The sequence below is a fragment of the Culex pipiens genome, chromosome 2 (genome assembly GCF_016801865.2).
Source record: "Culex pipiens pallens isolate TS chromosome 2, TS_CPP_V2, whole genome shotgun sequence".
In the NCBI taxonomy this organism is placed as follows: domain Eukaryota; kingdom Metazoa; phylum Arthropoda; class Insecta; order Diptera; family Culicidae; genus Culex; species Culex pipiens.
The window spans coordinates 118958456-118972571 of record NC_068938.1 but is presented as its reverse complement, the minus strand read 5'-3'; the positions used below and the strand labels follow the sequence as shown (position 1 = coordinate 118972571).

General features: G+C 37.3%; 1 protein-coding gene across 4 annotated transcripts in view; it reads left to right on the top strand.

Annotated features, from left to right (window-relative positions):
- The first annotated feature begins 2874 nt into the window (after nucleotides 1–2874).
- The window catches only part of LOC120419435 (visual system homeobox 2-like), a 97745-nt gene continuing 86503 nt past the window's right edge, over nucleotides 2875–14116 (top strand). For 2 of the 4 annotated variants that reach the window (XM_039582117.2, XM_039582114.2), the window contains exon 1: nucleotides 2882–3993. In XM_039582117.2, the coding sequence (XP_039438051.1) occupies nucleotides 3645–3993 (349 nt within the window). In that variant the 5' untranslated portion in view covers nucleotides 2882–3644. Of the gene's footprint in view, nucleotides 3994–14116 lie in introns of all 4 variants that reach the window. The other 2 variants (XM_039582116.2, XM_039582115.2) reach the window with 2 other exon arrangements.

Sequence of the window (14116 nt, the reverse complement as noted above, 5' to 3'; positions counted from 1 at the left end):
GATACATTAGCGTGATCCGTGATCCGTTCTGCAAAAAGTTCTTCGGCTCGATCTTTAAGTTTAGTGGTCGATTCTATATGTAAAAATTGGCCGATGGCCGGAATTTGAGCAAAATTTATGCTGGGGAACTAATCGGCTTTAGGGTTTTTAGTTTTTGATGTTGTATGAAAATCTATAAAAGAACCATCCATGGACACTTTTTTGGAAATCTCAACAAATCGTGGACAACCCCCAACAAAAAATCCTTCACTAAACAAATATATATTTTTTCTTTAATCAAGAATTTGGAGCCTACGATTTTTTTTTTCATTTCATCTAGTAAAATGCAATTCTGTTGTGGAACTACTTAAGTAATTACTTTTCCTGTCATTCTGGGTTAACCTTGTTGGATAAATGCAGTCTTTCTGGATTAAATTGTCAAAAGGTCCTATCTGCATGGGAAACCCATGACTCATAGGTTGTTTTGAAAATTTACTTTAGCTTTGAATTCGGTGATGAGTTCGCTGGCAAACTTGGTTTGCTTTTGAACCTTAATTCATTTTTGACAGTGTTCAACTGTTGAAACAGGGTTCATCGTTTGCTGAACAATGGTTTGAACCCGTGTTTGAACATTTGTCTTAAACAAAATGCTTAAGTGAAACACGAGCTTTTAAAAGCCGATAGTTAGTTATTTTATTAAAATTAATGTAATTTTTGAGACAAAAAACGTTATTTAATCCACCTTAAGGTGGTTGGTGCCTTCCTCGCATAAATATACTTTTGATAGGGTTATCATATCTTCAATGTTTAGGACGCGTTGTCTGTCTGGGCCGAATAGTTGTTCTCCAACGTTTCTATGGAGAATTAGGGCGGTTCGTCGCTGTTGCATACAACCCAAAAATTGCAGGCAATCAGAAACGAACAGCACCATTTCTCAATACAAGCTTTGGAGAAAACCCATTCGGGCAATTGAAAAATTTAAAGTGCACATGATTCTGGGAACCCCAAAGTTCAGTTGAGTCTGCGCAGAAATTTTGTTGATCGGTGTTACCATCCAACGATAGGTCGCACGACGGAACCGGACAACATTTCCATCAACATATCTGAGACCCGGCATCTGACAAGTGTTAAATTAACAGTCCATGAAGTACGTCACGATAAAATCAGCCAAAATTTACCCACCCTCCCCTCCTTTGTCACGCTTTTCCTATACAGTCCAGACTCGATCATCCGAAGGCCTCGGAAAATTTGAATTCGACTTTGGGACGCAGACCTCAAATTTAATGGATGACGCCAAATTTGAGTACTGAAAAGTTGAACTTTTTTGAACTTCGTCAATCGTCTTGAATAGGTCAAGAATCAAGATGATATGACCTTACGTTCTGAAAAAAATATATTCGAAGAGTGTCTCGGAGTTGACAAAAATGTTGTATGGAACTCGATGCTAAGCTTGGGTTTTTTTAGTACTCAGCAGATGCAGAAAAATCCTTTCACTCAATTCCCTTCTCTTCTGTATTCGATTGCTTAGTAAAGGGAGGGTAGTGTATCGTCACAAGCTGGGCCTTATCATGAAACCTTAGGGAATATAGGGTGACCTCAAAAAATAAAAAAAAAATCAAACCATCCACATTAACGACCCCCGGGTCTTTTGTGGTCTCTACTGCAAGTTTCTGCTCGAACCTAGGAGTCCGAAGGCTTGAATGGGGCTAGCACCCAAACCTCTTTTACTCTAAGGAACCTTCCACTCCAGTGTTTGAACTGACGACCTTTGAATTGTGAGTCCAACCGCCGCCAGCGATTCCACCGGAGTAGGCTATGGAGTAGTCACCGGAGTGACCTATGGAATGTTAACATTAAGCTTAACATGTTAACATTAAGTTAAGAAATAGTCACTGAATCCGCTGTGAAAATGCGGTCCCGATACTTTTCATGGGCCATGGGGAAAATTACTTTTAGTGGTCACCAAAACGTGGCCCGCGGGACGTACGTGAGCTCTGTAAAACCATGTTCTGCATGATTTAGTGTTCTACTAGTGTGAAAACACATTAGAAAACCCCCGAATATCATGATATACATAATCAAATTCAGGTTGAATCTTAAGGGGCTGCTCTACAGTACTTCGAAAAAAGTGCCGTGAGGACCACTAGTCAAGATGATATGACGTTACGTTCTGAAAAAAATATATTCGAAGAGTGTTACGGAGTTGACAAAAATGTTGTATGGAACTCGATGCTTGGATTTTTTAGTACTCAGCAGATGCAGAATGATCCTTGCATTCAAAAACTATAGAAGATACGAAGAAACAAAAATCACACAAACTAGTTTAAAGACTGGTCATCGGTATGGCTAATCAATTCCGAACTAATTATGTACTGTAATTAGTATTATATGAACTCGTGACAAATTTACCAATTTTACGATGCGGATCCGAATGATCGATTTGATGTAGTATGCGTCGACGTCCAACATAGATTGGCAAGCCATGTTTTTTAGGTTCTCCACTTTGTCTCTCTTTGCACAATTTCTCTCACCAACGGCGTTTTATGTACTCTCTTGCTCCCCTTCAATGTCGATGTATGCACGTTATTTCAATATGTTTGTGTTTGTCGCCACGCCTGCTTCGTTATTTTTACATTTCCACCAATTCACTCATTCTTGCAGTTTGAGGGGTTGTTTCTTGCAGTGGTTCCCTTCGGGTTGGGTTTTTATCATTCTACCAGCAGCCACCACATGGCCAGAAGTGCCTATTTCATGCTACCACCGCAGAATCACCGGATTCCTCATGCTGCTCTTGCCCTCGTCTCTTTATGTTTGTGTGTAATGTTTTTATTTGCGTATGCTTTCCTCCTCACGTTTACGATGCTCGGCAGGGCCTTCTTAATTGTGAGTGTGAGTATTTTTTTCTTTGCTGCTCGCGCGCGCCTCAATACACATGCATGTGCTCTGAGAAGCAGCAGTTTGGAAGGCAACGTGGTCCTTTCGCGGGCGGAAAAAACGCAGAGCCATCCATATAGAATTTTGAAGTCGTCGTGTTATGCACCTCTCGCGTGGCATCGCCGTCGCCAACTTGGACCAACTCTTCTTCGTCCTTTGCGCGTGTAGTACTAGCGGGCAAGCAAGCAAGCGGTGTGCAGTGTTCAGTTCTCAATGTGTGCTTTGTTTATCTCGTGCGCTTCGTTCGCGTCGCGTGCTCGGTTGTGATAAATTATTGTATGTACGTGCGGTTATGATGACATTTAAATTTTAGTTTCACCGTGATATCACAACCGTTCGGATGTTACTCCGCCTTTCTCCACAACTCGAAAAAAAGTTCTCATGAAAAGTGTGTCCTCCAGTTCTTATAAGATTGGTTGGGACTTGTATAATTATATCATGGTTTGGTGACAAATTTACCAGTTTATGGGATTCGGTTTTCAGATAATTTATCCGCTTACAACGAAAAGTTACTCAAATGGAAATGGCTTTTGGGTGTTTATCTAGAAGAAAGCGAGTGTAATGTAGTCTAAGCAAATACCGTCGGGATTGTAAAAAATAACTAATAGAACGAAGACCATAACAACGAGCATAATAAAATAAGCTAAACTTTTTTATCCGGAATACGTGAGATGAAAGTATCAAACCAAAGCCTATTTTTTGGCTAGTCTGTGTGTGTGTGAAGTGAAACAATGAATCTGGACTCGTTACCACGACCTGAAACAATTCACGTAACGGCGCCGGGAGCTACCACCGTGCGGCCACCGCAAACCATGCCGCAGCGATCGCCGTTCGCTATCCAGGAGCTGCTCGGCCTGAGCGACAGCTCCCGGCCTAGTGGCGTAGTGTCCGCCGTGACACCATCGCTCTACCCGGGAATGGGCCAAAGTCCGTTTTCGTCGGATTCGCACCAGATGCAGATGGCCTCGCGGATGGCTTACTTTAACGCGCACGCAGCCGTTGCGGCGGCATTTCTGCCGCACAATATGGCTGCGAGCGCTGCCGGAGGGCCGTTACAGCTGCATCATCAAACGAGCGGCGGTAAGTTACCAAATTGTTACAGCCTAGTTTCAGAATACAGGATAAGTATAAACATTATAATGTGTTGGTTTTAGAACAACACAAATAATAGCTAATGTCTGTGGTTAAACAAAATGTCATGTTATGTTATGTTAAATGTTTATGTTTATTATGTTTTAAAAGGTGAGCAGTTCTCTACGGAATCGTTCTTTTTTCGTTAATTTTATTTTTTTAATTTTTTAACCCGGCTGAAACATTTTTGGTGCCTTCGGTATGCCCAAAAAAGCAATTTGGCATCATTAGTTCATTCATATCCATACAAATTTGGCAGCTGTCCATACAAAAATTCAAAAATCTGTACCTTTGAAGGAATTTATTGATCGATATGGTGTCTTCGGCAAAGTTGTAGGTATGGATATGGACTACACTGAAAAAAAAAAACTTTTAACTTCATTCTTCGATGTAAAATCGAATTTTCAATCAAAAAGTACTTTAGTGATTTTTTTAATAAAGTGCACCGTTTTCAAGTTATAGTCATTTTCAGGTAACATTTTTTAAAATAGTCGCAGTTTTTCATTTTTTAAAATTAGTGCCCCTGTTTGCCCACCTTTCAAAAAAATATTTTTGAAAAGCTGAGAAAATTCTCTATATTTTGCTTTATTGAACTTTGTTGATACGACCCTTAGTTGCTGAGATATTGCCATAAAAAGGTTAAAAACAGTAAAATTGTTGTTTTCTAAGTCCCACCCAAACAACACACCATTTTCTATATCTCAGCAACTTATGGTCTGATTTACAATGTTAAAATATGACACATTCGTGAAATTTTCCGATCTGTTCGAAAATAATATTTTCAAACATTCAAAATGAAGACTTACATTTAAAACGGGCCAAACATTCAATATTACGCCCTTTTGAAATGTTAGTCTTGATTTTAAATTTTTGAAAATATTTTTTTCGAAAAGATCGGAAAATTTCACGAATGTTTCATATTTTAACATTGTAAATCAGTGTGGTTTGGTTGAGCGTTTTAGCAGAATGCATTACTGTGAATACAAAGAGACGAGTTGTTCCTTTTAATTCCGCTATATATTTTAATATCTTGACAGATACGTATTTCGTCTACTACTTGCAGACTTCATCAGTGTTCTGTTCTCGACTTACAGAAGCCGAGAACAGAACACTGATGAAGTCTGCAAGTAGTAGACGAAATACGTATCTGTCAAGATATTAAAATATATAGCGGAATTAAAAGGAACAACTCGTCTCTTTGTATTCACAGTAAATCAGTGATTTAAAATGCATTCTACGCCTGTCCAATTGTTTTCAAACATGTCTTAGGCCATTGCAAATTTTGTTTCAAGTTCCCTTTCTTCAAAAATCAGGGAGTAAAAATTATAACTGATTGAACTATTTTTTTATCTTAGTTGCTTGTACAAATGATTGTATAACGTTTATTTTGCATTTTTAATCAAAAGGGTACTTATGGACTTTTAGCTAATTTTAAATTTTTGACCTTAGACTTTTATTAACCCTTTCAAACCTGATGAGTTATATACCAAAAATCAGAATTGTGAAAGGAAGCCTATGACTTTCCCATCATTAAACAAAAAATATTGTTTTTTAAAAATTCAGGACTGTAAGGGTTAGGCCTAATATTAGAATAAAAAAAAACATTATTTTTAACAAATCCTGTCAGTTTGATAGTATTCTTAACTTGAGGTACCGTAAACAATGTCACCCTGGTTTACGGTACGTTCTTGTCAAAAATTACCTCTCGAAAAATTTACTTGTTAATATATTTTTGGAATTTGATCGAAATGATCCTAAATGTTTTAAAATCTCTACTTCCAACATTGTAGCATTTCAATACGATTCCTTCTAACCCAATGACTTAACTGCCTCGGCAACAACAGCTGGAAGAGTGGTCAGATGTCGATGTATGACACTTGTTGGAGATTTATTGTTTCAATTAACGAATGAACACATCTCGGATTAGTTTTCAAAAAGCCGTAAGAGCCATTGGTAAACAAAGTCCTTTTTGCATCGGTATTCGACCTACTTACGAAAAATCAATATCAAAAATGCTTGAGATTGTTCTACACGTCCTTCAAGTGCCCCAAACTAAAAATAAATTAAATTTTGTTTAATTTAGGAGAAAAGCAAAAACGGTGGCTCTTACGGCTTTTTGAAAATTCACCCGAGACATGTGTTATGATGGTGTGAGTTGGTAGCATTATACTTTAGATTTTGTAAATTTTGATGGAACGATTCTCTCGGCTGTATCTTTGTTTTTTTTTCCTCAATTTTTTTGTCAGATCTAACATCATTGAAACAAGCAAGTATGTAATTTCAATTGTTATATTATTAACTCCCCCTCCCCCCTCGACCTCGGCCAGAGTGCCAGAGAAATTTTGAAAAATATTTCAACGACCTCATCCTAAATTAACCATTACATTCGTTTGGCCTAACACATTGCAAATATTTGCTTTTGACCCTCGGCTCTGGCCGGGGTCGAGGGGGGAGGGCAAAAAAAATTAATATTGAAATAACAAGCCATAGTTTCAACATTTGTTTGGAAAAAGTGTTTTAAAATGCATTTTATACCTGACCAGTTGTTTTGCAATCAATTGTTTTTAAAAAATGTAAGATTTGACGAAAAGAAAAATTTTAGCGAAAATGCAATAGTAAACGTCGAAAATGTTCAAAAATTCAAAAGATGTTTTTAAACTGTAAATTTTAAATGTAAATGTATGTAAATTTTAAATTTGTTCATGGTTCCCATTTGTTTGAACATCGGAATATTTGAACATATTTGAATATTTGAACATCGGAATATTATATTTACACAGAAAAAAATCAATTCTCGAAACCGTGAAGTCAGTTCACGATTATGAGAATCACGAAGGAATATATTCACGTTTATGGTGCAAATGCACCATACTCATGAATAAATTCCTTCGTGGATCTCACATTCGTGAACTTAATTCACGATTACGGGAATTGATTTTTTGTGTGTATCTTCATTGATAAAAGATAAAACATTTTTAATCGATTATTAATTGAGTACGGCACAGCATTTTTTTAAAATTTATCTTTTACATTTAATTGTTTTTTTTTTATAATATATTTGCTGCTTTGAGCATTTTTAGAAAAAGTACCACGAAACAAATAAAGCTATTATGATCCAATTAAACGTCAAACACTACTGGCTTAAGCACAGTTAGGAATGCCGAAAAACCAATTGCAAGGGATCAGCCGTAGAACATGCTCTAATTCACAACACCTGAAGAATTCCGCAGAGCGTTCAAACATACGTTACGCTCACCTCAAATTCCGAGGCTCTGTACCGGGCAGATGTAATTTAATCCTTTTCAATGGCCTCTTTGTTCAAGAAATTCTGTATTATTTTTTGTTGTACGTTCTGCAGTCAATATGAATGCATTAATTAACTTTACCATTGCTTATTAATTCAACAGCACAGATAGAGTTTCCTTCGCAAAATGATCGCAAACCTGACCTAGGTGCGTGCTCTCTAGAAGTGAGATGGTAGCATATAGGACATTCTGGTGTTCAAGAAACTCGTTGCGAACAGTTGGAAAATGGTTCTTTAAAAAACCGCCCGCAGCTTCTGGTCCCCTCACGCCTCACACAAAAGGCGATAAAACATCTGAGATTAACCCACTTTTTTATCGCTGAAATTATGCTAATATGTTAGCACTAAGGATGAGGCTTCCTCAGAACTCCACCATCCTGTCCCTTACCCCTCTCGTTGTACAAACGAAACGGTGAGTTGTGTGATCAGAGCTAAATTCAGGTACTCTGCCCATGGAGAAGCTGTTGCCACTCAAGTGCCTCTCTGTACACTCTGAACTGTGCCTAGCCAGCAGCAGCAGCTCGTGTAGTAATGCGAGAGACAGAAAAGGCATGAAAAATTGAAGCACAAAAAACGGCAGCTCACAATCCAGTATTAACATAATTGAAAACAAAAACTTCGTACCTTGGCCGGTACGGCACACAGCAGTGGATAATGAGAGAAAGAAGTGTCGCGTAAAGTTGATATAACGTAATGCTTGCCCCAACGAATACATGCAACCAGTCAGACTTTGCAAAGAGTTGGTACGTGTATTTGTGGTGAATAACTGTTTTGATGAGCCAGGGATAGGGTTGGTACACGTTACTTCTGACTGGGACAATTAACCAAGACTACGTAGTTAAGGTAGGCTCAGTTAAAAGAGCCGCATTTTCTTTAATACCAATTTCCGTGGATGATCGGATGATTTCTTAATATAAAACAAGGGCGTACACATGCTTTTTTTTCCCATTCCTGTGGGTTTAACGAAATGGGTAGGATATGAACAAATATTAAGGGTAACGTTTATATGATTTGATGATTAATAATGGCTGTTTTAATTATTTGTTGTATTTTTGTAGTTTTTAATTATAATTTTCGTTTAATTTAACTATAATTGCTTTTGACCACATCACCCTATTGTATATCCATCCGCGCTGTATTAGTATCTGTGACATGCAAAATATGTATTTGCAGTATTCTCTACCGTAAATGCACAATACTAATATGAGCTCGTGTGCAGCAGTACGGGGTTCCGACAACCCTTTTGCAAGCAGCGCTACTCCGCGTAGTGTGTTCGCATGACGAACGCCGAATGCTGCCGATCCTTCAGAATCCTCAATGCACAATCATAACAGGGTGATGAAAATTGAAGTCCCGCGTACAGTGCAGCGCTGCATTTTTCAAACACCAGCCGGCTGCATTCTTCGCGGTCGTGACCCGTTTGAAAAAATCAGCCGGCACTGTGGCAATTATCAAGAGGTGCCAGAGCATAAATCATCGTTACAAGTACAGGTGTGTTCCGGTTTTATCACGTTTGCCTTTGTTTTCCCCGGGGTTTCGCCACTCCAAACGGCACCTCTGCCTGCGCCTCGTTGTCACGGTTGTTGCGCTTTAGACAAAGATGCTCAGGATGGCGACGACGACGATGACGATGTGGTGTGCTGCACTCTCTTATTTAGCTGCTGCTTTTGCATGTTGAAAAATCATATTAGGTGCGAAATGATTGTGCCGCTGTGTGACTCGTTGTGTGCCAATTTAAGCTTTACCCTGAACTGGAAGAGCTCCTACAATCCAAGTAGGCCTCATAAAACTTTATGACCATCATCTGGGGATGAAAAGCAACCCCCAGAACAACAACAACAATTGCATGTGGCAGCAGGTACTGGTACATATTAGCAAAGTCGCGAAATGAAAGCATGATGAGGATTTTTCAAGACGTTTACTATGTGAAGCGAAAACAGAGCTGTCTGCTGCTTGCAAAAAAAAAAGAAAATACTATTTTGTAAAGATGCCTTGTCCGGAGAGGATTTTCAAAAGAAAACATTTGGCTTTGAAATAATATTCAATTCGTGAATTGTTATTCTAATTACATAGCAGCATACTTTGTTGCCATGCATTCGTTACATGAGCAGCGCAGAACAGAGCAATCAAGGCCCTTGACATGACGTAATGGTAATCCTTGGTAGGAATTAAACACAGAATACTATGCTTCTCCATATCAAGCTTATCTTTTTCGATGAAATTTTACCTCAATTTATGCGGAATAAAAAGATGCAAATTAATGCATTTTTAAGGTAACTTTAAACTTGTTTTCTAACACAAATTATAACCACATTCCCAGATATACAAATAAGGAAATACACCGTTACACTAAGCTTTTCGACCCATTCTAGTCACTTTTTAAGTTAGCCGCTATTGAAACTTCATTTTCAGATATAGTAAACAATTGAGCTATTTATTACTTTGAAACAGTCAAAACACTTTATGAAAGTGTAATTGAAGAACAAAGTTCTGTTTAGTCAATAATAGAAATGGACCGATAAAAGGTATATTGCCAGAACCATGATTTTCTTCTTTGTAAATAAAATAATATTTTAATGTTTCTCAATTAGGGACCTACATAGGGAAATGAAATGTTCTGGGAGAAATTCTAAACACCCAAAGTCATGCAAATTTAAGGTTGAAAAACTTGTAGAATTTTTTTGGTGCTGGCACTTTTCTCGTACCGAACTAGCACAAACTTAACAAAAACTGTCATTTTAATAAAAACAATAGTTTTACAATGTTTGTAAATGTTATTAATCTCATTGAAAGTAAGTATTAAAAGTAAGCGATAATTATTTTAATAATGAATAATTTGGAATGAAACAGGTGTAATACAACTATGAGAGAAAACAAAAGTAGTCCATCTTTAGTAAGCACACCTATTTTTCAGCTTTTTTGTATGGGAATTTCTATGGGAAGTAAAGTGAATGTATTGTAAAGAATTAAGTTTAATGAATTACAAAAAAATGTTCTGTCATCAATTTCTTGTTAAATTTTCAATAAGTTGACTGTTCGTTCTTTTTGATACAATGCAATGGTTTCAAATACAGCAATTTTATCATCACATGTTTGTTCTTTTTGATTTACGCCATTCTAAAATATTATTCTTAAGTCTAAGAAGCTGAATGAGAGCATGAGCGTAGGATACTAACCATGGTTGCCCTCCCTTGCTGAACAGGACCGTAATACTATCAGCACTACCGGTCATAGGCCTCGACGATCTAGTAGTGTTTACCTTATCAATAGCATGTATGAATGCGCTGAAAGTTTAAAACTCCCGCCATGTCAGTTTGTAGATCTCGATTTCAAGGGGACAGGAATGTTAGTAACATCTGTTTTTTTATTTCTGATTGTTTGTTTCTGATCTTAAGTCGAAATATGGCCACAAGGTCCAGAGCGAATATCACGAGTAATCTGTGTCAGAGTAATTACCGTTCATTGGAATTCATTGTAAACTTTGTATTCCATTCTGAAATAATCTCTGGTCTTGGGAGTCGTTCAAATATGCACAGAAAAAAATCAATTCCCGTAATCGTGAATTAAGTTCACGAATGTGAGATCCACGAAGGAATTTATTCATGAGTATGGTGCATTTGCACCATAAACGTGAATATATTCCTTCCTGGTTCTCATAATCGTGAACTGACTTCACGGTTTCGAGAATTGATTTTTTTCTGTGTGACATGACACAAACACAACAACTTTGAGGATCCTAAAATCCTCTCCCCACATAAAAAATATCATAAAATAAAAATAATAGCAGAAAAGAAAGGATTTCATCAATCCGCAATTTAACTATCAATTTGAAGTATTAAAAACATCGTATTGCAATTTTGAATTCAATTCTGCTCATTTACACGCGTTCGTCAGTTACATCAAACTGTTTGCACTTACTCCATCAAACAACTCGACCGTTTCGCACTTTCACAACATGATGGCTCTAGTGAGAAGTGATCGATAGATTTTTCATAAAAAAAATTCAATGATTTGCGTTTCAATGCGTTTGTCTGGTCGTGTGTGATGATCAAATGAAGTATACAACTTGTCAACCCCGTCCATTTTAAATGTGCTACATTAAAACCCTTAAATGATTTATAGTTCTTGTTAAATAAAAGCTATTATTTTTGAATAAAGTTTACGAAACTATCTAGAAATGCTTAAAACATCAAAGGCGCCCAAGAGTTTTTTTAAGCCTCATAAATTTGATAGTAAATATAATACAGGTAAAAAAATATTTTCTTTCCTTTTGATAATTTGAAAATACTTAGAATCGTTGAATTACAACAATAACTTTATATACTATACGAAGGTAATTGAATCGGGTGACTGTCGCGGTTTGTAGTGAAAATGTATTTCTTATGGAGTGAACTGTCAAACTGTGTGATTAAGCAACACGAATGGTTTATAAGTAAGTATGGTATAGTAAATATCTACATCGTACAAAACTGGGTGCAGAATAGTGGTTCGCAAAGCTGCCTCAATTTAGAGCTTTGACAGCTCGGAACGGAACGGAACCAATTTACTGTTTGCAAAATCATTCTAAGAAGTAGCAAGTATTGTAATCGTGCTATAATTTATTTTGTCAGGAATAAAAAGTCCTATGAGGTTTTCTAAGTCTAAGAAGAGGGTTGAAATCGAGATTGGCATAATTCGTCGTAAACATTTTAATAATCGCTATGTCTTACGCAAAACTTATATTTATGACTCTTTTTGAAATGTTAGTGACGAATTATCAACAACTGAATGGTACCTGCGTAATAATATGAAATAATCTTACTCCGATATTATCACTGCGCTTCAAATATACATAATATTGGAACTTCCATTCGGTTGCTCTTCTGATTCACAAAATACCACCCACTTCTGACGCAATTTTTCGTCACGTGAAAAACAAAAAAGGCCTCTTTTGGCGGCCAATCGTTTAACCTACGAGCAATACAAGCGCAAAACTATGAATTTTCAGTGAAACCTTTAACTTCAACAGGTTCAAAATGTTTCAAAACAAGTTACTTCGGCAGCAAAAAATATGTCACGCTTGAGCTTGAGCATAGCATTCTATTTTGTTTATGTTTACATCTGTAGAGCAGTTGTAATAGTGGGGAGCACAGGCCAGAAAGTGAAAAATAAAATGTATCTTCCTTGGTCATAGATGAAGATTTTCAAATTTGGGCCCATCCATAAACTACGTGGGACACTTTACAGGGAGGGGGGGGGGGGGTGGTCCCGATTGTCCACGCTCCATACAAAAAGAAGAGATTGCCCCCGATGGAGGGGGAAATGTGGCAATGTGGTTTATGGATGGTCCCTTTGCATGGAATGATTTTTCTTACATGAATCAATCGTATTGTTCTTAGAAGAGGCCGACTACAGTATTAAGTGAAAGCTTCACGAATAGTAAATTTAAAGTTTTTGGTCAAAATTTAATGTTTTTCGGAAAAAAAATGTCGTATCATAATCATGAGTAAAGCCAATATTAATTAAAACTAAAGCAATTAAAGGAGAATGATATTTTTTTATCTTTTTTTTTTAAATCATTTCACACCCAATTTCTGTTTCACGCCCTTTTTGACACGTTCAACAGATGTATCAATTATAGTTTTTTTGTCCTCTCAAGAAGAACATCTTTTGCCAAGTCTTTTCCAAAGAATTACAACGATAATCCCATTTCAAAACAATACAATATTTTGAGTGTGAGTGCCTCGCCGATGATGACGGTCTTTCGGAGATTATCCTTCTAAACATAATCAACCGATGCTCATTTTGGCTTCCCGTATTGACTGCAGCAGAAATACGCTCTTGTAGCACCAGCTAAAAGGCAGGAAAAGAAAATAAATCTGCCGCAAAATCTCGGGCGTTTTCGAGCGAAATTCCCGAAAACAAAACGCCTACAGATGTTGTGCTTTGGCACTGCGCTGAGCTATCTTGGTACTTTCGTCTCGTTTTTCAAACATTTTTTTTTTCTTTTCGTTCTCAACTCTCAAAGCCTCTTGACGCGGACGCGAAATGGGTAATAAAGAAAATATATAAATAAGTTTCCTTTTTTTTTGCTCAAATTGTAAAGAAAAGGAAAGTAAAACTAATCTTGTAAATTGTGAGAACAGAATAATCGTTTTGCCGAGCGAAAAAAAACATCTGTATTCATTGACATCCTATTAACGAGCTCGTCCGTCGTCAAAAGGTGGTTTCTGGAAGGAGGAATGAAGATGATATTGCTCAAAATAGAGAGAGAGAGAGAAAGGTGGATGGAAAGGAAGTTGTGGAATTCCTGCTAAAGACCTTTCTTTGACAGCCTTTCGTTCTATGTTTACACATGCTCCCGGGTACTTTATCGACGTTTTCGTCATTTGATACTTTTTTTTGGCAGCCAGCAACAACTTTGGTCTGGTGGAACGCGACTCTGTGGTTTACCCTCGTTTTTTCCGCATGGTACAGCTTTTGTGAATGGAAAATATTTTGGGGGGAGAACATTGTTTTCAATAAGCCAAAGTGCATGTCCCAAAAATCCTTAAAGAAAGATTTTACTTTGCATAAACCGGTGGTCCCGCAACACCAAATGTGTTGATCTTTTTTTTTTGAAGCACTCATTGCACTCATTGCATGCAACTTACAGGGGAAATGAGTGGAAAACAGTATGAAAAGAAGGCTCCGATTAGGCGTGTACGTGTTAATTTGTGAAAACAGGCCATACATCTCTGCACCATATGAGAAGGAGGAGGGGTCACGTTGTGTTAGGTTCGAATAAGG